This window comes from Macrobrachium rosenbergii, chromosome 8 (genome assembly GCF_040412425.1).
Source record: "Macrobrachium rosenbergii isolate ZJJX-2024 chromosome 8, ASM4041242v1, whole genome shotgun sequence".
NCBI lineage: Eukaryota > Metazoa > Arthropoda > Malacostraca > Decapoda > Palaemonidae > Macrobrachium > Macrobrachium rosenbergii.
The window spans coordinates 39,523,598-39,548,597 of NC_089748.1; the positions used below are offsets into that span (position 1 = coordinate 39,523,598).

The window sequence follows — 25,000 nt, forward strand, 5'->3', positions numbered from 1 at the left end:
GGCCAAGTTGAGGGCGGCGATTTCCTCAGCCTCCTCGATCTGGCGCTTGTAGGTCTTGATCTTCTGCTGGAGCTTGTCCACGAGGTCCTGCATCCTCTCATGGTTCTTCTTGTCCTCGTCGGACTGGAAGGTCAACTCCTTGATGCGTCTCTCGCACTTCCTCAGGTTCTTCTGGGCGTCGGAGTGACGGCGCGTCTCGTCGTCCAACTGGCCTTCCAGTTCCCGGACTCTGGTCTCGAGCTTGCTCAGTGCCTTCTTGCCGGCCTTCAGGGCGTTGCCTTCGACTTCCTCCAGGCGGACCTGGAGCTCCTTGACGGAGACTTCCAAGCCCTTGCGCATCTTCTCCTGGGTCTGGGCGTGTTCCTGCTCGGCGCGGAGCTCGTCAGCGAGGCGGGCGGCGTCGACCATGGCCTTCTTGGCCTTCTCCTCGGAGTTCTTGGCCTCGTTCAGCATTTCTTCTAGGTCAGCCTGTTAGGGAGAATGAGGGCGAGTGTCTTACACTAAATAACTCGACCTCTTCCTATCTATAAACATGCAGTTGCCAGAGTTGCAATAGTGAGTTTATGTGTGTGCTAGTATGTGTTTGTGCGTTTTGATAAATGCGCGCGCGCACACACACACACACACACACACACACACACACACACACACACATATATATATATATATATGTGTGTGTGTATAGATAAATAGATGAACAGATAGCGAGACTGCATTCTGAATTCTTCTAGCTTAGGTATTCAGAGTTAAGGAAAAGATTGGAGATATAATCAATGAATTTTAATCACTTAGACGATCTTTAACATTGAGAAATAGATATGTATCTATGGTGAGTTTAGTCTGTTTGCGTAAATGAGAGCAAATTAGCAGGTTGGAGAGAGAGAGAGAGGAGAGAGAGAGAGAGAGAGAGAGAGAGAGAGAGAGAGAGAGAGAGAAAACTGAAAATCCAGTGGCCTCTGAGGAAAGAAGTTAAGATTAAAATAGGAGAGAAATGTTGAGGCACCTAGATAATAACATAATAATTAAAGGCTAATGTCAAATAATTTGAATAGGAGAAACACTGAAGACTGCGATGGAGGAGAATTTTGAAGGAGGTTGATACCTATTTAATAAGAAACACCAAATCATCCCTAGTTTGACGAACTGCCGTAAGCCATTTTTCCCCATCCTGAGAAAATGGGCCTCAAATATTTTGATATTAATCCCAGCTTTTATTAGCTCATATTTTGGGGAGATTTGATTTGAAATTGTGACAACACAGACAGCTGAAGTTTTGATATTTATGGAGTGTCAAAAATTGAGACACACTGGCTGGAAAACTCAGAATCTTAAAAAAAAAAAAAATGGGATGCGCCAGTTCTTCCAAAGAGGGACGAATTGTTTTCCAGTGACAGAAACCCAGTGGTTCCTACCTGCAGTGTCTGCATTTCTCCCTCCAGCTTCCTCTTAGCGACAATGAGGGAGCTGTTCTGGGCTGTGAGATCATTGAGGTGGTCATTTGCCTCGGCGAGTTCGGACTCAGCCTGACGGCGGCCCCTGTCAGACTGTTCCAGGAGGGTGCGGGACTCTTCCAGCTCTCCGTTGAGGGCGTTGGCCCTGCGCTCGGAGATGCCGTACTGCTCTCGGTACTCGGAGGCCATGCGCTGCTCCTCCTCCACGCGCATCTGCAGTTCCTTCATCTCTCCCTGGAGCTTCTTGATGTGCTTCTGGAGGTCCGCGTTGGCCTTGTTGGAGTGGTCGAGGGCGATCTCGAGCTCGTTGATGTCGGACTCGAGCTTCTTCTTCATGCGGAGAGCCTCGGCTTTGCTCTTCGACTCGGCCTCGAGGGAAGCCTGCATGGACTCGATGGCGCGCTGGTGGCATTTTCTGACGAGGGAGAGAAATTGTAGGTCAGGGTGAATTCGACATTCTTAAAAGAGGTGGTAAACAGTGGATCTCAGAATGAAACCTTAGTCAAGTCATGAGAAATTCTGGAATGAGGTGAATTCGCAGGTCATATAATTTTCTGAGTTGAAACGATGCTAAAATGCCTTTAAGGGTTTTGGATTGAACTAAGACCAAAACTGAACCGAATTCGAAAATTCATGGAAAATTGTTTAATGAGAAATTTCCGGTCAATTTTTCCTTATAAGCTTTACTGAATTGAGTTTAATATGGGTAAAAGATCCTATTCTAGAACAGATACAAGAGGAATTGGTACATTGCAGGGCTGAGAATTTATATATACCATTAACAATAAGTTTCAAAGTTTGGAAATTACAGATTGTAGCAAAGTTTACGCAGCAATAAGATTAATTTCTCTGTACTATACTTACTTTTTGGGGTTTCATGCTCTTGTGATATATTTAGTGATTATAGTTTTATGGATCAGTTGCTACATGAATCTTAGTTTTAATTGTTCAAAGTAATAAAAGTCTCTATATATAGAGATATAGATATATATATATATATATATATATATATATATATATATATATATATATATATATATATATATATATATTTATATATATGTATATGTATATGTATATATGAATGCATGCATGTATATTCCTTTCATAATTACTTGAATAGGATTTTACCTGGTATTTTCAAATTCTTCTTCCTTCTCCTGGATGCGTCTGTCAATTTCCTGTCTGACTTGACTGAGTTCGAGCTGAGCTCGGAGAACCTTGTTCTCTTCTTGTTCAAGCGCGGCTTCGGCCTCTTCAAGAGCTGCCTGCAGCTCTTCCTTCTCGATTTCAAGGCGTTTGTTGTTCTTCTGGATCTCGTGAAGGGAGCGACCGCCTTCACCGATCTGGTCCATGAGATCCTTGATCTCATCAGCGAGGTTCTTGTTCTCGCGACGAACAGTGTCCAGTTGGTCGAGGTTCTCTTCGTACGCGGCCTTGACTCTGAACAGCTCGGTGGAATAGTTGCGGCATTCCTTCTGGGAAGCGTCGAGCTCAGCGACCAGGTCATCCACCTTCATCTTCCACTCAGCGATGATCCTGTCGAAGTTCTTCTGCTTCTTCTCAGCGGCAACCGCCAGAGTCTGCGCTCTCTCCACCTGGATCTGCATGTCTTCCAGCTCGGTACTGATTCTCTGTTTGGTTTTCTCAAGCTGCATATTCTTCACATTCAGCTGTTCAATCTGGGATTCGGCCTCGTCGAGACGTGCAGAAAGCTTCAGTCTGGCAGCCTCAAGTTCTTCAGCACGGGCCACGCCTTCAGATTCATACTTGGCTCTCCACATCTGTGCTTCGGCATTGGCCTTTGACAGCTGTCGCTGGACATCAGCCTTTGCCTCGTTTTCCTCATCCAGTTGCTCGCGGAGGCCGTCGATGTCATGTTCCAGGTTGCGGAACTTACCCAAGAGAGTTGCTCTTTCCTGCAAAAGAATTGATTCATTGATTCATTAAGCTCTGCAACTGGGAATGTGGGTTAGGATTTTGGAAGCGAAGTTAAGCTTCATTTTCTAGTAAGGAAACATTTCTAACATCATTCTCCTTAGAACCAAAGAAGAGCTATCACTCTCACCCTGCACTCCTCGTCAGCAAGCTTTCTGGTATCTTCAAGTTGATTAGTGAGAGAAAGCTTCACTTTGGACAGCTGGCCCACTTGGTTCTCGGCTTCTTCCAGCTGTCGGAGGAGATCTGCGTTCTCAACAGCCAGCTTCTTCTTGGTGGCATCGAAGTCGTTGAGTGTTCGGTTGGCTTCGTCGAGCTTGGCCTGGATCTCGTTGATCTGGTGCTGCAGCTGTTTGTTCATCTTTTCTCCTGCAGCCTGTGGAAACATCATAGGTTTTTGGAATGTTAAGGAGTGGTGTTCAAGGGAGATGAATAATGATAATTTCTATAGGAGGTGAACCGTTTTCCAAAGGATTGTTGCTTCAGAATGAAGGATGGCAAACCCTTGCATGAATGGAAATACATTCAGCTCCATAACTGAATTGTTAGCCACATAAAATGATTTTGTAGTAATTTTTCTTTTTAACTGAAATAGCTATAACTACTTTGACTAGCAATGAACTGATGTAAGTAGTGTTTTTAGTGAACACCACACGCACCTTATCTCTTGTGAGACCATCCATTGCAGCCTTGGCATCATCAGCCTCCCTCTTCAAGGAATCCTTGTCCTTCTCAGTTCTGTAGTGGGGAAGAGGTTAAGTTTTTTAAGGCTTTAAAATCGCATATTAAAACATGTTTAATTCTCATCTGTAATGCACGGCTATTACTGACTATTATTACTATTAATTATTGCCGTTAAAAATTGACAATTATCCATGCTGTAAGATCTTTGTTCTTTTAATATAAAATCTATTATCACTGCGGAGAAATATTTTTGGAAGATATCTAGGTTCAATTTTTGTATCCAAAAGGCTAAAGTTTTTTAGAATTCAATTTATTACAGGAAAAATATGGAAGTGACTATTCTCTTCCGGTAACAGTAAATATAATGATGAGAGTACCCATAAAACTAGGTATAGGACACGGTGTCCAAGGCAAGGGTAGGTAGGCTGGAGGTATAGAAGCGAAGTACCATGGTTAGATTAAGACCCGAAGTTTTAGGTAAGGTCAGGTAAGGTTCTTATTAATTTTATTTCCACTCTGAGAGAGTGTATTTTCAGTTAATATCTTTTAGTAGTACTTATCAATTGGAGAGTTGTTTTCGAAGTACTTAATCATCAGCTTTACTGAAGTAGAAAAATTACTTAGACACTCACCTGGCTTTCATCTTGTTAAGGTGGTCGATCTGCTCTGACATTTCAGCGACGGCATCATTGTGCTTCTTTCGAAGACTAGCGAGCGCTGCTTCGTGCTGAATGTTAGTTTCCTCGAGGTCTCTCCTGAGCTTGATCAGTTCAGCTTCCCTCTTCTTGTTCAGCTCAATCTGAGCGGCTGTGGCACCGCCGGCCTCGTCAAGACGCTCGCCCAGTTCCTCCAGCTCGCGACCCAGGTGGGATTTGGACTTCTCGGCCTTGGCTCTGGCTTGTCTCTCATGCTCGACCTCTTCTTCAAGCTCCTCAATACGAGACTGCAGCTCCTTGATCTGTCTCTGGGTTTTGGAAACGCAGCCTTGTTCGTCTTCCAGCTTACTGGCGAGAGATGAGATTTCCTTATCCTTGCGTTGTATGGTTTGCTCGAGCTCCTTGTGGTTGCGCTCCAGGTCAGCCACTGCTTCTTGTGTGAGCTTGAGGTCGCCCTCGACTTTTCTCTTTGCCTTTTCTATCTCACCTCGAAGCTTCTTTTCGCGTTCCAGGGAGTCTTCCAACTCGTCTAGTGTCTGCTCAAGCTTTGCTTTGACCTTGTTGAGGTGGTTACACTTATCTTCAATGCCCTGGAGATCTTCAGACGTTTTCTGGTTGCATTCTTGAAGATGCTTCTTTTCCTTGTTGATTTTGTTGATCAGTTCGTCTTGGTGGGCGATTTCATCATTAAGGTTGCGGATTTGGTGGTCCTTAGTGGCTTTATCTTGCTCTCCCTTCTGAATAGTGAGCTCAAGGTCTTCGATATCCTTTCTAAGGCTGTTGCATTCTTGCTCTGTCTTCTTCTTGCCTTGAATCAGCTGGTTCTTGGCCTCCTCCTCTGCTTGAAGACGCTCAGTTGTTTCCTATAATTAGATATTTACAGATTATGTTACAGGTCGTTTTTACCAGTGAATGATAGTATGTACAATAATATTTGCCTAAATTAATAATGTATTCATTATTAATCCTATCATCTATAAGGGAAGAACATTTTGAAAGCTTTATAAAGCTTTTTAAAGTTTTTTAAAGTTGAGTTGTAAAAAAGGAATGAAGTAACTAGGCATTAAATCTCTGGGTTTTTCAAAACTGGAATTCGAATTGACGTAGCACGGCTAAATATCACAGGAACTCACGTTGAGCTGAGCCTCCAGGTCAGCCTTCTGGCTCTGGAGCTTGGCCTGTTTGTCGAGATATTCTGACACGTTTCCTTTCGTTGATTCGAGAGCTACCATCAGATTGTTCTTCTCCTCCAGCAGAGTGACATTAGCTGCCTCCAGTTCCTGGCGGAGTTTAAGCTCTTTCTCATAGTTCTCCTCTGCTTTGGCAACTTTGTCCTCGAGGTCACGGATCGTATCCTCGACTCTGGTGACGTTGAGGAGAGGCTTGACCTTCTGCCAGAGACGGTACCAGGCCCAGGTTCTCATCTGCATGAACTTCCTTATGTTGCGCTGGACGACGCACAAGGCGATGCGCTGCTCTTGCAACTTCTTGTAGTTCTTGCGGCTGGCGAAACCACGGCACCAGGCTTGCAACCAAGACAAGATTTTGGCCAGTCGGTCGTCTCGAATTTCTTCAAGTTGACCCAGTACACCAGCTCGGAAGAAGACCTGCAATTTACATTGCAAACTTAGCAATCGCTTAGGCCTATCATAAGCACATGGGTAATTATGAGTCTGAAAAGGTTTATGTGGCAGAATACTGAATGAAGTGCATAAGAAGTCCTCAAAAATACTGACTGACTGGTGCCTTTGGGGCCATTCAGAAACTTTATTTTTTAAATAAGTCAAAGCGAATGATTCGTTATCAAAATTACATGTCTTAGCGTTTGCTGAGGGAAGCATGCAATTATTGGATAATTGCTCACAATAACAAAACAGATTTCAGAAAGCAGAGGGAGAAATCATTGTCATCATCAGCAAAGACATTAAAGTAACTGAAGCGTATAAATACATGTTCAGGGGTGAGAGCATTGCCAAGGGAAAATTATTTGGGTTAAGCTTTTGATGCCGCCACTAACGCTCACTGTTATACCTGCGCAGTTATGCCTGTGCAGGCAAACCTGAACGCACTAACGTTCAGGTATATCCACGCAGTTGTGCCTGTGCAGGCAAAACTGAACCCACTAACGTTCAGTTATATCCGCGCAGTTATGCCTGTGCAGGCAAAACTGAACGTTAGTGGGTTCAGTTTTGCCTGCACAGGTTGACTGTACAGGCATAACTGCGCAGGTATAACAGAGCGTTAGCGGCGGCCTTTACACGAGATTATGGAAAAATAACAAAAAAGAAATATGATGCAACAAATTCCAATTGGTCAGGGTGTTAAAGGTCACGAAGACGGATGAGTGCGAAACCATGGTAAATTGCAAAAAAGAAAATCTGGGGAAAACGGAAAGAACTTAAAATTTCAGTCGGGGGATTAACGGTCAAAGAAAACCTTTGATACAAACAATTGCAGCTGCACTATAGTCCCAATTCAAAACATGGACTTTCCAGGCTTTCGCGTCCATCCCGAGGTCGACTAGGGGAAACTCGACGTTCGTCGGAATGGTTCCTCGACCGAGAAGGACCTTGGGATTATCGACCCACTTTGTTTCCGCTATTAGGGACATAAATGCATTAGTGCCTTTCCGTGAACGGGGAGTCTGTGCTTGAACATTTGGTACATCAAAGAACATGGAGCATGTGATAACTTGGGGTATAATTATTTACTAAGCTTACTTAATTCTACTAAATTGATCACATCACATTGTGTTTCGTCTGCTGATTAGTGTATGAAGCTTTTGATTTTCAGTACGATAGCCACTTGTAAACCTGAGTCACTTACTGAACTCTGCGTACACTGCCATATGTATTTTTGAGTGTAGGTGTATACTTGTTCTGGTAATGGTACGTTTCTGGCAGAAGACACTGTGTAAGCTGTTTTTAATCTTACTGTCCGTAGGCCTGTGTACTCTAGTTTTGTAAATCACATTAGATGTCTTTGAGAATATGTTGTTTTTAATGATAAATAATTTTTTAATAACTGTTAAGTGACAACCAACTATTTTATGGATAGATTTTAGTTCTAACTAATTTAGTCTTTGCTTAACATTATTCATTGTGGATCGTAGACATCATTTAAAACTTTTGACTGATTTCTAACTACTGTGTACATCATATATGTATATATATATATATATATATATATATATATATATATATATATATACATACATATATATATATATATATATATATATATATACACAATATATATATATATATATATATATATATATATATATATATATATATATATATGTATATGTATATATATAATGTACACACACTACATACATACACACGCACACATATATACACGATATATATATACACATACATACATACATCCTGGCCTGAAACCCCTATATCCTTCAGTCATTGCGGCTATGTATAGGACGACCCTTACCTTGGTATGACCCAGTCTGTAGGACTCCTCAGGCAACTCGACAGTGGTCAAACAGACACCTGCGGCCTCCCTGTCATTGCTACACTGAGTCATGGGCTTGGAGGCTAAGATGAGGTAACTGTGAAGCGAAAAGGAGGACATTTTATTACACATCTATTCTAGGTCTGGTAGTCACACATGTCACAAACACACGTTGGTAACTTATTGAATGTAAATAATTTGACCTAAACGTGTCATTCAAGAGGAAATACTCTACTTCCTTGATTATCCAATGTTATTATTATTATTATTATTATTATTATTATTATTATTATTATTATTATTATTATTATTATTATTATTATTATTATTATTCAGAAGATGAACCCTATCCATATGGAACAAGCCCACCAAAAGGGACCTTTGACTTGAAATTCAAGCTTCCAAAGAATATGGTGTTCATTAGGAAGTAAGAGAAGGTAAATGGAATTGCAGAAAGAATAGATCTCACTTATTAAAAAGAAAAAATTAAATTAATAAATAGATAAAAATGTATTAAAATGCAAGGAGAATAGCATTAGGGTAATGCATTGCATCGTCGCTTGAACTTTTGAAGTTCCAATTTCACGACATCCTCAGGAATAAAGGACCTCTGGAACTTTGGAGACGTTCGACAGTTCATACTCTAATATGAGGTTGGAAATTCTCTCTAATCTCTGACCTATATTGTAATAGAGAATAGAGTATACGTGAAGAACTCTATTCTGTGTAAGGAATAACTTGGAACTTTGGAGAAGTTCGACAGTTCATACTCTAATATGAGGTTGGAAATTCTCTCTCATCTCTGACCTATAGGTTGTAATAGAGTAGGTGGGAAGGACTTAAGAATGAATTTAAATTCCCGTACCGATGCTTGAAGTCGGCGTACGGCATCCTGTTGGGGAAGCCCTTTCGACAAATACGAATACCTTCAAGCACACCGTTACAAGTCAGCTGATGCATGATCAGAGCAGCGTCGCAGACACCTGAGAGGGAGGAAGAGAAGACATAGTCTGAGGAACGTCATACGTGGTAAATTCCATAGCCTAGTAGTAGAAGGGGTTATTATAGTTCTTACAGGGATTCTAGCGCTTGACTAAGTAACGTGAAGACCATCTACTCCGTCGCGGCTGTAGATGAGGATTATAACAACAGTTAAACTTATATTGCCATTAAAGCAACAATAAACACAGCCAGGGGGATATAAACAGATTTTTTCAAGCCTCGACAACAAGGGATATAAGATACTGTTCTACAAGATCCTTGATAGGAAATATGACGCAGTTCTTGTGTTGTACAGATTAACTTTTTGACAACTGCACACTTACCGGGCGATTTGGTTTCATTTGGCACAATGCATCGGATGAAGTGAGGCTGCGTGGCATTCAGGGTAGTCATGAGCTTAGCCAGCTGTTCCTAAAGGTGGGAAGAAGACAGACGTTATTGATTATCCAGGAGTATCCACGTCCTCAGTGACATGGTGTGCATTACTATATACAATGTCACAGATGTTCGGATATTAACGTATGATCAACTTACTCTGTAAGCCGAAGACACGGTAGAGAAACCACCAGATTTCTTACCACGACCACCTGTGAAGGGAAGACAAAATTTCAAATTTATTTAGCTTTTTGTCACGGAAGAAAGTTTCCTGTATTTTCACATATCTGAATATATCTGACAAACATTTAAACTTTTCTTTTCTGATCTCTGATCTTCGAAGGGCAGAAGAGAGAAAAATATCAGCTGCCGCATAACATGGAAATCGACGTTGATTTTCAGGAGCTGACTCTGCACTACCCAGGGGTACTGGCACGTCCTGTTTCAAGAACCTAACTCTGCAATGAGAAGGAAAATAGGCGAGTTAAACTTTTCCAAGCATTGGTAACGAATAAGAGAATTTATTTGTTATAACAAAACCATCACTTGAAGCGACTCTATCATTCGCGTTGGTGACAAATCGGATACAATCAGAGCTAGTACTTAGCACTTACCACCTTTGCCACCCGCGTCCGCAGGCGCCGACTGTCCGGGATGATCCGCGAAGATCTCCACGGCCAGGGCGTTTCCGGCCTTCTTAATCTGGTCGACCACCGTGTCGTTCAGGGGATCCTTGTTCTTCTCGAGCCACCCTGACAGGTTGTAGGAGACGGTTCCGGCGTAGTGGACGATGGCGAAGTGGGCCTCGACTTGTCCTGCCTTGGGAGGTTTGGGCTTGATGAACACGGCGGACTTGCCCAGATGGTTGGTCTTGAGCTTCTCCTCGAAGGTCTTGTCGGTAGCCTTGGGGAACATAGACTCTTCCTCGAGGATGGAGAAGATACCCATAGGCTGGCGAGGACAGAGAAGGGAGTCGGGACGAGATCAGGACCGGAATTGACGATGGAGTCTCATATAGCTTTCTTACATTATAGTATGTCCTCTTTCAAGTTCTTTGTCTTAGAACACTCCTACAAATTTATTAATTACGACTTACTGTACTTCAGGCCTCTAGTCTCTTACTTTTCACAGACATTTGTCAGTCACTGATTCGTTAGGATGAGATCTATGTACAAGATGATTTAGTAAGCAGAATATGAGCAAAATAATTTAGTAAAATATGTAAGCTTTCCAACTTGAAATATCTTTTCTGTTGTTATTCAGTGAAAAAAAATACAATAATACTTACAGTACCTACTTTTTGTTAGCAGTTAGCCCTTAAGTATGAAGTGGAATCAAAATTTAAAAGAATCAGTATGCCAATAAAAATACTGCATTTAGCATGAACTTTGAAGGTAATACTAAAACTTGCTTTTCGAAAAATATGACTGAATATCAAATGGATAATGCTTATGTTCCTCTAGGTATATGACCTTTGGAAGGGAAATGTTACTCTAATGATTTAACGTAGGTAAAGGCACTCAAATTCCCCATGAAAATGTCTTTCATTTGCTTATAAAAGTCCTGTTCTCCTGTTTGACGGCGCGCTCCATTTTACCTTGTGGCTGACGGTCAGTGCTCGAGAGTTTGTGTGTGTGGGGGGGCAAACGAAGCAGGAAGCTTTCTTCTCTCCTGGTTTTAATCCCTCAAGAGAAATTACAGCAGGCTGCCCAGTGCCACTGTCGAAGAACGAGTGATAACATATGTGAAAGCTTCGGGCAAAAGGCGGCTTTCATTGGACAGACATCAGACGAAGAGTTTTAGAGATGCATTTTATTGGGGGAAGTGGAGATGGTGGAAAGTTTGGGAGGGGACAAGTTATTTGGGATCCTATGGAGGTGAAGCAAGTCTTACTCAGTTAAGTTCAGGACAAAATTTTAAGGGGAATGTCGGTATTTTTTGTGGAAGCGACACTGAGAATTTTGGGAGGGAACTCAATCGAATTATATTCTCGGCTATTGGACACGGGGGCTTCAGGGGTTGTCAGAAAGAGCCAAATCTGGTGAGGCATAATCATTAGAACCTAAAACTTTTGGAGCTTTATTTTCGGGGAAACGAAGATTGTGGGAGGGGGGTGGGATAGCATTTATCAGTTGACTGATGAATTTGAAGGCTCTTGGACGATGGGGGTTGGGGATGATTTATCAACTGAATGAGGATTTGAAGGCTCTCGGATGCTGCATCTTGTTTCCTGTTCGTCATCTCTACGTTCCTTTTAAATTGTAGAGTTTTAATTAGGAATGGTGGTTATTGAGCATGCAATATGTAAACAGGCAAATTATAATACAGTCATAGTTGTATTCAGTACAAGAACACCGTGAGTCATATGCTTACTCACTCTGACATAAACAGTTACGTTCAAGGAAATGCAAACATGCAATGTATGAATGTATGCAGATAATACTTGTCAGGGATATATTTTACACCAAGGAATCACGGTGTTCTGTCTATCAAATATCTGGCTACTCAGGTGAGACTTGATGTCTGCTTTAGGAAAACAACACTGACTCTACTACAAAGAGAATTCCAAACTTATAGAAATATTCCAAGTCTCGCCTGAATAGTCAGTCACTCTACCTTCAGCAAGACTCCGTTCTGCTGATTTAGAACTTGTATGACGTGCCGTGACAATCTCAGAGAGGAATCAAAGAGGACACAATACAATCATTACCCAAAAATTTGCAAGCACTAGTTCCTTATTGACTTTTAACTACCCAACAGTTGATCAGAAAAAGGTATCAGTTTTACTCTTAAAGTGGCACGTTCGCTTTTAAAGGGTCTTGTGCTCACTGGGAGTGATACAGGGAATCTGGTGGATTTGCTGTCAGTTTGGGATCAGAGGAAAACAGGTCCTTTGTGACTTTCAGGGGTTTAGGGGTGGCTGGTGGTTGGAGAAGGAGCGAGCATATAAAAAAGGTTTGGATTCATACCAAAATAGAACTCGTGAGGGTTTCTCGACTCTTTTTATGTGAACATTCCTGAAAAAGTTAGATGGTGCATTTAAGGTCAGAAAGGGCTTGTAAAGAACGCTGGGAGTGGAGAAAGGAGTGGAGATAAATCATGTAATCAGAGGAGGTCCTAGTGCACCACAGGGAGGAATACTGTCAGCATGGGTCCTATAACTGCATTCAGATAGCCCTGGGACACCTTCGGTCTCAGAGTACCAGAGGGCTAAACAGAGTAAGCATGAGTCCTATATCTGCATTGAGAAATGACATTTCTTTCCCTGTGTTTCCTTCTATAGACGAAAAACAGCCGGTACCTTCTCGAAGAGCTCAATGCAGGCCTGGAGATCCATACCGAAGTCGACGAAGGTCCAGTTGATGCCTTCTCTCTTATATTCCTCCTGTTCCAGTACGAACATGTGATGGTTGAAGAACTGCTGCAGTTTCTCATTACAGAAGTTGATGCAAATCTGCTCGAAGCCGTTGAACTGTTTGCGCCAAAGAAATTAGAAGGGCATACAGAATTCGTCAAGACCGGGCTTTGCACGGAAATAAACAAACAGTTCGTGAGAAGAAACTTTGACTGTCAGATTCCCGTGGGCTGTCAACAGTATTTTACTTCTGCTTTTATAGGACGATGTCATTTCACATTATACAAATGCACGATGAAAATATAAAACGTATCATTCATTAAATAAATGTGAAGATGGAAGATTCATTTTATGATCATATACTAGAATAAGCCATTTCTCTGCGCGTGTAAAACAATCTTTTGAATACTTGCTATCTTAAAACACGTAAACCATTTCTGAATGCTTATGAATAATACTAATTTCATGTAATGATTCTAAACAAAGTATTGCTAATTCTAAACAAGTTCGCTAACACTCAGAGCATTGTCACTCCTTTTGAAATGGTTCCGTTGCACTTACGTCGAAAATCTCAAAGCCGGCGATGTCCAGCACACCGATGAACATGGCTCTCTTCTGCCCGGTTTCCAGGGTCTCGTTACATTTCTTGACGAGCCATCGGAACATACGGTCGAAGAAGGCCTTGGACAGAGCACCCACGGAGTACAGCACTTTGCTGACGTCCCTGCCCTGTGTCACGAACTCGGCACCGACCTTAATCTTTGGTTTGCACAGGTTCTTGTACAGCTCGGCAGCGTCTGTTTCCAACATGCCAGCGACCTTCTCGCCGGCCTTTGGAAGAGGGAAAGGAAAAAGTTACGAAAATTGATCGATTAGAGGGAAACGGTTTTGCCATCATGAAGCGTCGACTATGACGAGAGAAGGTGATCGGAAATCGTCATTTGATTTTAGCAAATGGGGGTAAGGGTTGGCGAGGGGGATTGAATTTGAAGGGGAAATCATCATTTGATTGTAGCAATGGGGAGACTGAATTGTCACTTCATGCTAATGACGAAGGGGAAATCATCATTGGATCATAGCAATGGGGAGATTGAATTGTCACTTCATGCTAACGACGAAGGGGAAATCATCATTTGATTATAGCAATGGGGAGATTGAATTGTCACTTCATGCTAACGACGAAGGGGAAATCATCATTTGATTTATAGCAATAGGGAAATTGAATTGTCACTTCATGCTAACGACGAAGGGGAAATCATCATTGGATCATAGCAATAGGGAGATTGAATTGTCACTTCATGCTAACGACGAAGGGGAAATCATCATTTGATTTATAGCAATAGGGAGATTGAATTGTCACTTCATGCTAACGACGAAGGGGAAATCATCATCATTCCTTGCAAGAGAATGATTCCGATGGATGTTTCACAGTGATTCACGAGACGAGAAAGGGAAGCCGTACCTCCGTGCCGTCGGCCTCTGCTTGCTCCTCTCGACCTCTCTGCTTGAACTTCATCTCGCCGAAGTGCATCACAGCTGCTGTCATCTTGTAGACGTTTGTCTTCTCCTCCTTGGAGAAACGCAGGATGTCGAAGGCATCCTGTAATGGATGAAGCAAAGGAAGTGGTTGAAAAGGATATTTGGGGGAGTTTCGTCGGATTATTATTATTATTATTATTATTATTATTATTATTATTATTATTATTATTATTATTATTATTATTATTATTCATGAGATGAAACATGGAATAAGCCCACCATATGGGCCATTGACTTGAAATTCAAGCTTCTAAAGGTTATTATTATTATTATTATTATTATTATTATTATTATTATTATTATTATTATTATTATTATTATTATTATTATTATTCATGAGATGAAACCTATTCATATTGAATAAGCCCACCACAGGGGCCACTGACTTGAAATTACAGTTTCTAAAGATTATTATTATTATTATTATTATTATTATTATTATTATTATTATTATTATTAATTATTATTCATGAGATGAAACCTATTCATATGGAACAAGCCCACAACAGCGGCCATTCACTTGAAATTCAAGCTTCTAAAGATTATTATTATTATTATTATTATTGTTATTATTATTATTATTATTATTATTATTATTATTAATCAGGAGATGAAACCTACCCATATGGAAATATTTAACACTGTATAGGGGCCATGACTTGAAATTCAAGCTTCTAAAGATTATTATTATTATTATTATTATTATTATTATTGTTATTATTATTATTAACGATTGTCAAACTCACGTCTGTGAACTGCATCTCTTCCTTGTCGTCGATGGAGGCTACTGTGACTTTGCCCTGGGACACGAAGTGGTAATCATAGATGTCATTGCTCAGCTGGCAGCTTGCTGGAAGGGATAAAACAAAAATTAGAAAAACAAAAAAAAAAAAGGGAAGAAGATGAATTTGACGTAAAAAGCAAGGGGAATGAATCCAGATGTTTCTGTAGAAGCATCTGGAATGAATAATAGTATTATAGTTTCATGGCATGAATAATAGTATGATAGTTTTATTCCTTGATTCACGATCATTAACTGATAATGATATAAATGTATGCAACTAGGCAACTAGGAATATATTGTTACATCGTCCTTGTTGAAATAAGCAAGTATTAAATACACACACAAAAACACACACCCATGTATATATATGTATATGCATATATACATATATATTTATTCATACACATATATATGCATATAATATATATATATACATTATATATGCATATATATATATACAGATATATATGTTATGTACACATATATATACCCACATATACATATATGTATATATATATATATATATATACGTGTTCATGTACAATATTACATATGCAGACAATGTACCCACTAAGTGCTGGAAAACTCACGTTTAATCCAGCCGATCTGGTCAGACATAAGCTGATAGAAAATATGGTAGGACCTCTCCAGAGACTGCTGGGAGATGACACGGGCCTTCTCCAGCAGGTAGACCTCAATATCAGCACCAGACAGCTTGCCAGAGGGCGCGAAGTGGATACGGATGAACTTACCCTGTTGAAGAAGCGAAGAGGTATAAAAGCCATCTTTGGAAACGACTGGAAATATTCATTGCTGAAGTTTAATGAAGCCTTGCATGTTTTTCCGTCATTCATTCTAACGTTAGAAATTTAGATTAACTGCGTTTTGTAGTATAAATTTTGAATTGATTTTATACAAAGATGGGAATTGTTTTTATGAAGAATGACGGTATTTTTTGGTAAAGGCCACGAATAAATTTGCCATTTGTGTTGATACTCTTGAAACCAGCTCGCTTTTCAGAATGCCTTAGATCGAGCAGTGTTATTAAGGCTGGTTCTCTCTCTCTCTCTCTCTCTCTCTCTCTCTCTCTCTCTCTCTCTCTCTCTCTCTCTCTCGAACACATGTCCATTACTTACGAAACGGGAGGAGTTGTCATTCCTGACGGTCTTGGCGTTACCGAAGGCTTCCAGTACAGGGTTGGTCTGGACGATCTGATCCTCCAAGTTCTGCAAAGAGCGTCAGGTAACATACGTGAATATGAGTCCCCCAACCTTTCGTGACTCAGTAAATCACATTGACTACTGTCTTCTACGTCTTCAGTAAAATTTTGGTAAATCATTATTTCATTGACTACTGTCTTCTACTTCTTCAGTAAAATTTTAGTGACTCAGTATCGTATTGACTACTGTCTTCTACTTCTTCAGTAAAATTGTAGTGACTAAGTATCCATTGACTACTGTCTTCTAATTCTTCAATAACTATCATGGCATTCAGGTCTCTGAATTCATTCCATAAGGAGCTCCGGAATCCTTCAGATACTCACGGGTTTGTTCTCGTCACTCTTCTTCTTGGTGGTGGCGCCGACGTAGGCGAAGTAGGTCAACACTTTCTTGGTGTTCTCTGTTTTGCCGGCGCCGGATTCACCTCTGCAGGAGGAAAGAGATCTCGTGTGGGTCTTGCGATGGAATGGAACGTTAAATTTAGGCCACAGGCCAAGCGCTAGGACCTACGATCAGGTCGTTCAGCGCTGAAGGGAAATTGAGAGTAAGAAGGTTTGAAAGGTGTAACAGGATGAAAACCTCGCGGTTGCACTATGAAATAATTGTTAGGGGAGGGTTGAGGAAAGTAAGATGGAAGAAAGAGATTATGAACGGAGGTTGAGTAAAAGGAATGAAAGGGGTTGCAGTTAGCGGTTGAAGGGACGCTGCTAAGAGCCTTGAGTAATGCCTACAGTGCACTGCGTGAGGTGCACTGACGGCAAAACTATTCTCCTACGGAATTGTCTCTCTTACGATGAAATTAAATACTTTGGACAACAGAGTTTTTCTCTGCTGTTAAGTAGGTAAAGGTGTTATAAAGGCAATACCAAAACAATCCCTAAAATGTTGGATGTTTATACGTAGTATTTCTAAAGAAAGATCTATTTTCTAGGTAGTTTTGGATATTGGGACTTGGGAAGAGATAAAGAAAAATCAATCTTAATGTAACTGAATTTTATCTTCCAAAACTGTGTGATATTAATTGAGCTGCCATGCAAAATGAGACAGCCAAAATTTCGTTCACTTACAGTATTGGGTGCAGTTTAGACACTGTATTGCCAGAATAGCATATGGGAATTGCAGTCTTAACTTTGTCATAAATCATAGATGATTTTTGAAGCTTTGAAGGTAAATATAAAAGGCTCCATAAATGTATATGTATATATATATATATATATATATATATATATATATATATATATATATATATATATATATATATATATATATATATATGTGTGTGTGTTTATATACATATATATAAAATGTAGATAAGTTAACATCAATACTGATTTCAGTCAGTATATGTGTTAGGATTTTACAAAGGTTAAAAAAAGTACTTTGCATATTAGTGTTCTTGACAAAAAAGTAGTCCCATTACTTACGTGATAAGCATAGACTGGTTCTGGCCACCTGTGGAAAGAGAGAAAGATTTTCGATGACGATAACTTTAAATAAACAAAAGCATTCCTTCAAGTTTTCAGTTTATCAGATTTATAACAGTGATCTTAGTCATTTTCTGTACTTCATTGAAAGCTTTGCTGTCCTGGTTGATATTGTAGATTTACTCTAGATGGGATCAGTCAAAATAAGTGACTGATAAGGAAAGAATGAATAAAAAAAAAGTGCTTTCTCACCCTGCAACATGTCCATGTAGGCGCCGTCAGAGATGGCGAAGATATGGGGCGGCACTTCACTACGCCTCTTGCCCTGGTAGATCTTGACAGTACGGTTGGTGTAGATGGGGTAACGCTTGTAAGGATTGACGGCAATACAGAAGAGGCCGGAGTAGGTGTAGATGAGCTTGTTGACGTAGCGAGACTTCAAGTTGTACAGGACGGAGGCGTCGTTCAGGTAGGTCAAGTTGGACATGTCCTCGCACTTCTCGAACTTGGGCGGGTTCATCTGGGCCACCTGGTCCTTCTTGTAGTTCTTCGTGTCGCCGTCGGCGTAGACGGAGATGAGGTCGCCCTTGGTGCCCTGGATCTCGCCCGCCACGAAGCCTTCCTTCTCGTGGGGCACCCAGCAGGACTTCTTGGCGTCGTAAGGCTTGGTCTGATCCATGCGCTTCATCTCCAGGGAGACGAACAGGTACTCGCTGGGGTCGGGGTCTGGACCCGTGCTCTTGACGATATGGCCAGGCATGGTGGTGGTGGTGGTGCTGGTGGCGAAGGTGGTTTAGCGTTCGGTGTTGAAGTCAGACTCTCGAGTACTTCGAAGCAGTACGGGCTCTGTGGATTCCCTGAGGGAGGAGGAAAGAAGGAAAATGTCTCGTTACGTGATGCGTGTAATAAAAATGTGTAGCCTGAAACGACACATTTTACAACATGAGCACCTTTGCGTTTTCACAGACAGACACACTTTATAGAAATAGATACACATATATATTATATAGATAGATACATATTTATATCTATATGTACCGAATATATATGTCATATATACATGTGTGTATATATATTATATATATATATGTTTATATTATGTATGTGTATATACATATATAATATAATATCTTCTGTGGTCTCACTGCTAACTCTTGCTTTTGTTAGCCATTGGATAAATGGAGTGTGGCTGTTCTGAGTTGATGTTTCTTAGTCATTTATCAGCAGAGTCATTCATGAAGTCCCAGAAATTCTGCTGTTATTCTTACATGTTTCACTCCCTCGTTATTCATTGTCCCTTACGTACGTTTTGAGGTGCCGTTGCTGTTTCCTCCCCCTATCTGTCTCTCAACCCCTTTTTATGTGAGGTAAGAAAAACAAAGTTTACTAAAAATACATACGTACAAAGCTTATAGCTTTCGTCCAACTAGCAAGACTGTTTACTTTTTTTAGATACATCTGTCTCTCTGTCTCTCCCTCTCTTTCTATTAATGAGCAGCCTCCATCACCCCTCAACCCAACTTGGCTCTCCATCTTTCATCCTCGTTGTGTCTTGTCATGAGCTTGTGGCCATATTCGGAAGGGTTGGCAGCCCCTCTTTCTTACCGCCGCTATTTTAACGGAGGCGAGAGCCGGCAGTGGGGATAAGCATCTCCAGGTGTCACCTGAGGAACCCCTCCTCCCCCACCCACCCCACCCTCCCCTACGCTGCTGCTGCTGTTGCTACTGATGTTACAGAGGCCGGGGAATGCCTCTTCTCTGCTCTACAGCATTCAGTTGATATGTGACAGGGCCCTTCAGAGACAGGGCTTCAATTTAAGAAGGTCTTTTACTCGAGAATAACCGGAGAGGGGAGATAAATCTAGATCAGATGAGTTGTTAGTCCGCCGGAGAGGGTCTCGACTTCTTGTGAATTATGGCCTCTGCCAGAGTTTTTGGCAAGAGACAAAAATGATGATGAAGATCATGGTGATGCTTCCGTGCGTGGTGTTGACGAGGGATGATGATGTTGGGGGTTGATTGTCAAAAGGTTTTTTTTTTATTTGCTCAGGAGGGCCAAGTTGTTATTGTTAGAGATGATCCTCAGAGGGAAAATGGGTGGCGTCATATTGCAAAAGGGAGATGTGTTTGATATATATATATATATATATATATATATATATATATATATATATATATATATATATACATATATATATATATATATATATATATATATATATATGTATATATATATATATATATATATATATATATATATATATATATATATATATATATATATATATATGTGTGTGTGTGTGTGTGTGTGTGTGCGTGTTATTGGCATAGGGCAGGATATCACCATCTATTGCACAATGGACCTTTTCATCCCAATAAATTTATAGAGTTGCTTTTTTTAAGAGGGTACATAACTAAAACAATTGGTGGAAGTGATTAAGTGATTATTCTTATGGGTTCCGGCTTATTCATGTCTCTAAATATGTGCACACACACACACACGCACACACACAAACAAACACAAACAAACAGTGCATGAATGCACATACATGAAATAAAATATATTTCATTAAAACTTTCATAAAACATAAGCAATATTATTTCTTTATGAAAGGCAAAGCAGGTTTATTTTTACTTAACATGTATTTAAAGGCAAAGTAGATTCATTTTTACTTGATTTGTTATTAAAGGCAAAACAGATTTATTTTTACTTTGTTAATGAAGGCAAAGTAGATTTATTTTTACTTAATTTGTTATCAAAGGCAAAACAGACTTGATTTTGCTTATTTTTTTATGAAAGACAAATGAGATTTATTTTTACTTGACATGTTATTAAAGGCAAAAGAGATTTATTTTCTCTTAATTTGTTATGAAAGAAAAAACAGATTAATTTTTTCTCCAACTTTGAGATAGACAGTGATTAACAATGCATCAGGGTATAGATTGTTACTGCCAGACATCTTCACGTCACAAATAAAAAGATGACAAAAAGAGAATAACTCGAATTATTAGTGAGTCTTTTAGTTACAGGCATTTTCTCCCTACAGCAAAACCCACCACCGAAACGTGGGATCGAAAACAATTAAAAAATACAAAATTCTAACAACGAACCTACGCTTTCATAGATCGAGTACTCGGCTTTATTTTTGTTGTTTCTGATTGAGCTGGCCTTATGCCAGCACGAGCTCTTGGTCACAGAGCAGCCCAAAAGTGGCGTATGCGATATTTGAAGTGAAAAGAGTCCACAGCGCGTCATGGTACTGTACTCCATCTATGAAAGCCTGGGTTCGTATTTCATCTATGCAAGCTTAGGCTCGTATTCCATCTATGTAAGCTTAGGTTTGTATTCCATCTATGTAAGCCTAGGTTCGTGTTCAGTCTGTATAAGCCTAGATTCGTATTCCAGTTATGTGAGGCTAGGTTCGTATTCCATCAATGTAAGCCTAGGTTCATATTCCATCTATATAAGCCTAGGTTCGTATCCCATCTATATAAGCCTAATATTAGGTTCGTATTCCATCAATGTAAGCCTAGGTTCTTATATATCTAACGTTAGATTAGGTTCGTATTCCGTCTATATAAGCTTAGGTTCGTATTCCATCTATGTAAGCCTAGGTTCGTATTCCATCTATATAAGCCTAGGTTCGTATTCCATCTATGTGAAGCCTAGGTTCGTATTCCGAGTCAGAGCAAACTCAGATTCCTCAGCTGGCTCACACGCTTACAAGTCAACCTATGAGAGAACTTCAACGCCTCTGGCAAAAGATGCACTACTGTTTCCATAAGCAGGACTTTTTAACTTTATGCAGCTATCACTGAATTAAACACACACACGAGTATGTATAAATACGCACAGAATACTCTGTATGGTCTTTCAGTATCTATACGAAGCTGAAAAACATAAGCAGTTTCTATATCAAAGTATTACTTTCGTCTTTTAAGCGGAAGAACTGACGGAGAGAAAAACTGGACGCCATTTGCAAAGTCAGGCTTTTAGGAAAGGCTGGAAAAAGGCTGATGAGGGAAATGGCTGATGTCCAACATCAGAGGGAAAGATGGACTTGCTAAGTCTAATTAGGAATATTGACATAAATCTCGGAATGAACTGGGAATAAACTTGGACCATTTCTCCCCTTGTTTTCTAAGACTTTTCAATGCCTATCAGTGGAGATACACCTTTGAAAAAAAATCTTTCAAATATTTAATTTTTTCAGATTTATCCAGAGTTTTCGTTTGTTGTCGATGCAGAATATTGCTAATCACTAGTAAAAACAACTAGAATACTAATTAGCTGTAACACACGCTTTATGAATTTAGCTTACATTTTAAAATTGGGGACAGTTTGTCAAGGAATTCTGAACTTCCCGTTGGTTATTCTGTGACTCGAGAGAGCGGAAAATTCAGGAAAACCCAAATCATAATGTTTTTAACACCATTCGTAACATTTATAAAGCTTTCGAGGCGAACGTTAGCCATATTATCGCACAAATTATGATCAAGAAATTTAAACTGGTGCTTGAATCATTTACTTGGAGAATTTCTTTTTTAGTTTTCTGAAAAGAAAACTATTGTGCCGGCTTTGTCTGTCCGTCCGCACTTTTTCGGTCCGCCCTCAGATCTTAAAAATTACTGAGGCTAGAAGCTTGAAAATAGGTATGTTGATCATCCACCCTCCAATCATCAAACATACCAAATTGCAGCCCTCTAGCGTCAGCAGTTTTCATTTTATTTAAGGTTAAAGTCAGCCATAATCGTGCATCTGGCAATGATATAGGCCAGGCCACCACCAGGCTGTGGTTAAAGGTTCATGGGCCGCGGTTCATACAGCATTATACAGAGACCACCGAAAGATTTTCGGTGGCCTTGATTATGTGGCGAATTGTGATAATCTGAAATGGCGATTTTCGTTTAGTTATTTTAATCGTCTCAGCATTTTGGTTCTCTTAAGATTTGGAGTTACGTCGAAACCGGGAGTGCCACCAGCACTTGGCCAAGAGGCACAACATTTACAAAGGTAACAAGGTTTCTTAATATTTTTTACGGTAATGTGATCTATGAACTTACATTTTTTCCTAATTCAAATGTTCTTGTTACTTTACTATGCTTCTTTTACTTTCCGCTGTTTATTAAGGAAATTTAGTAATTATTATTCTTATATTATATGCTTCAAATTACGAAAGCTTCTCAGAGATCAGGTACTGAAATGGCTCGTTTGTCTCATGTTTGTTTTCGACATCAAGGTTCAGTTAATCTCCGTCAAGATACTAAACTGACAATCTTGACCTCAGCAACATCTCAACTTCGCGACGGAAAAAGAGACCTAACCGCATATATTCGGTCTGGAAGGAGGATTAATTAAGCGGTCCCGCCGCCTCCTCCGCCGGACACCTCCGAGGAAAGCCCCCCGGGCAAAAAAAAAAAAAGGCTCCCCGACCCCGCCGGAGGAGGCATATTCCCACTGGAGATAAAATTCACCTTCACTACAAAACAGATTTCCAAAAGCGACTTCCAACTGTCTTATATTTTCGTTTTTTTCTACTTACAACACGATACTTCCAACACCACCACAGACACGCCACCTTCTGGAGCCCGATGTGGAGGGCAGCTGAAGGAGGGCGCCGGTGTCATGCCGTTCATATACCCGACCCAATGACGGGTGGTCAGGGAGCAGGCCATGCCCCCGACCCCCCAGTGCCCCACCTGCCCACTTTTGCATGCCCCTCTCCATTACAGCCCAAGTCCCCTCATATCGGCTATGACAGGTATGTTTAATTATAGACACGTATTGGGGAGTGTTTTGGCCGGGCGCTGGCTGGCCCTTCGAAGTATCTCCAGATCGGATTACCGCCTTCGGTCGCCGAGAAGCTCGCTGAAGCCGCCGTCATTATAAAACAATGAATGAAGATCTGTAGATATTGATGATTATTATTAGATATATTATTATTATTCAGAGGGTGCACCCTATTCATACGGAACAACCCCACCACAGGGGCCATTGACTTGAAATTCAAGCTTCCAGAGAATATGCTGCTCATTAGGAAGTAAGAGAAGGTAAAGGGGAATACAGAAAGAAGAGATCTCACTTATTTAAAAACTAAAATAGATTTATGAATTAATAAGTTAGGTGGCCTGGTGTGGACCTTCTGAGCCTCACACAGAAAAACGTAGTCACAGTTTTGGTGACAAAGAAAATATCTTCGCGATCGTGGATACTTATTCCAGGCTCCAAATTGGCTTCTTAAGGCAGAATGCCCAAGCCAGGTTCTCCTCTAGTGGGGTACTGCCGTCAATGCACCTCATGCGGGTGCACTGTAGGCATTACTTAAGGTTCATGCAGCGTGCCTTCGGCCCCTAGCTGCAACCCCTTTCGTTTCTTTAACTGTACCTCCATTCATATTCTCTTTCATCCATCTTACTTTCCACTTCTCTTAACAGTTGATTCACAGTGCAGCACACGAGGTTTTCCTCCTGTTACGCCTTTCAAAACCTTTACTGTCAGTTTCCATTTTCCTTTGAATGACCTCATAGGTCCCAGTGCTTGGCCTTTGGCCAAAATTCTATATTCAATCAATCAATCAAACCAGGATCTGTAGGAATCTTGTCCTAAATTCTATATTCAGTCAATCAATCAAACCAGGATCTGTAGGAATCTTGAGCTTCTCAATAGGCTTTAGTAGATTTATAAAGTTTTCATTATTATTAAGATAAGAATGTGTTTGTGTATCCCATTACTCCTTCAGAATTCAATTTCCATTCCTCCGATTCGAATGAGACTTTGTCTTCAAGTGGAAATTTTATCTTCATAATATTATAAGAATTGAATGATAAGAATTGTTCACTCTCCACTAATCCAGCAATAGCACACGCAGAGATGCCTAATGCTACTTTCTTCGAAGACATTAATTTGAAGCTTCTGAGGTCTGTCATAAAGTTGCCGGCTATATGTAATCTAGATGAGGTGTTCACCAAACATTAGCAATGTAAATAAACAAGTAAAAAATGCACCGAAGTTTCCTCGGCGCAAGCGAGTTTTCTCTACAGCGTATAATCAACGCCACCAAAAATAGATCTATCCTTCGGTGATCTCGGTATAATGCTATA

At 40.4% G+C, this 25,000-nt stretch overlaps 2 protein-coding genes across 4 annotated transcripts in view; one reads left to right on the forward strand and one right to left on the reverse strand.

The window, feature by feature from the left end:
* The window catches only part of LOC136840730 (myosin heavy chain, muscle-like), a 24,044-nt gene extending 498 nt beyond the window's left edge, over nt 1-23,546 (reverse strand). The window contains exons 1-22 of the mRNA XM_067107548.1: nt 23,443-23,546; nt 18,152-18,756; nt 17,900-17,927; nt 16,799-16,901; nt 16,392-16,481; nt 15,846-16,008; nt 15,218-15,321; nt 14,395-14,532; nt 13,494-13,763; nt 12,879-13,049; nt 10,195-10,528; nt 9,737-9,789; nt 9,526-9,613; nt 9,066-9,183; nt 8,180-8,297; nt 5,863-6,336; nt 4,706-5,592; nt 4,049-4,127; nt 3,520-3,765; nt 2,583-3,370; nt 1,413-1,866; nt 1-468 (exon numbers count right to left, since the gene is read on the reverse strand). The exon at nt 1-468 is cut by the window's left edge and continues 498 nt beyond it. Coding sequence (XP_066963649.1) covers nt 1-468; nt 1,413-1,866; nt 2,583-3,370; nt 3,520-3,765; nt 4,049-4,127; nt 4,706-5,592; nt 5,863-6,336; nt 8,180-8,297; nt 9,066-9,183; nt 9,526-9,613; nt 9,737-9,789; nt 10,195-10,528; nt 12,879-13,049; nt 13,494-13,763; nt 14,395-14,532; nt 15,218-15,321; nt 15,846-16,008; nt 16,392-16,481; nt 16,799-16,901; nt 17,900-17,927; nt 18,152-18,659 — 5,682 coding nt within the window. The 5' untranslated portion in view covers nt 18,660-18,756; nt 23,443-23,546. The remainder of the gene's footprint in view (nt 469-1,412; nt 1,867-2,582; nt 3,371-3,519; nt 3,766-4,048; nt 4,128-4,705; nt 5,593-5,862; nt 6,337-8,179; nt 8,298-9,065; nt 9,184-9,525; nt 9,614-9,736; nt 9,790-10,194; nt 10,529-12,878; nt 13,050-13,493; nt 13,764-14,394; nt 14,533-15,217; nt 15,322-15,845; nt 16,009-16,391; nt 16,482-16,798; nt 16,902-17,899; nt 17,928-18,151; nt 18,757-23,442) is intronic.
* The window catches only part of LOC136840735 (retinol dehydrogenase 13-like), a 256,460-nt gene that overhangs the window by 68,883 nt on the left and 162,577 nt on the right, over nt 1-25,000 (forward strand). The window lies entirely within an intron of this gene.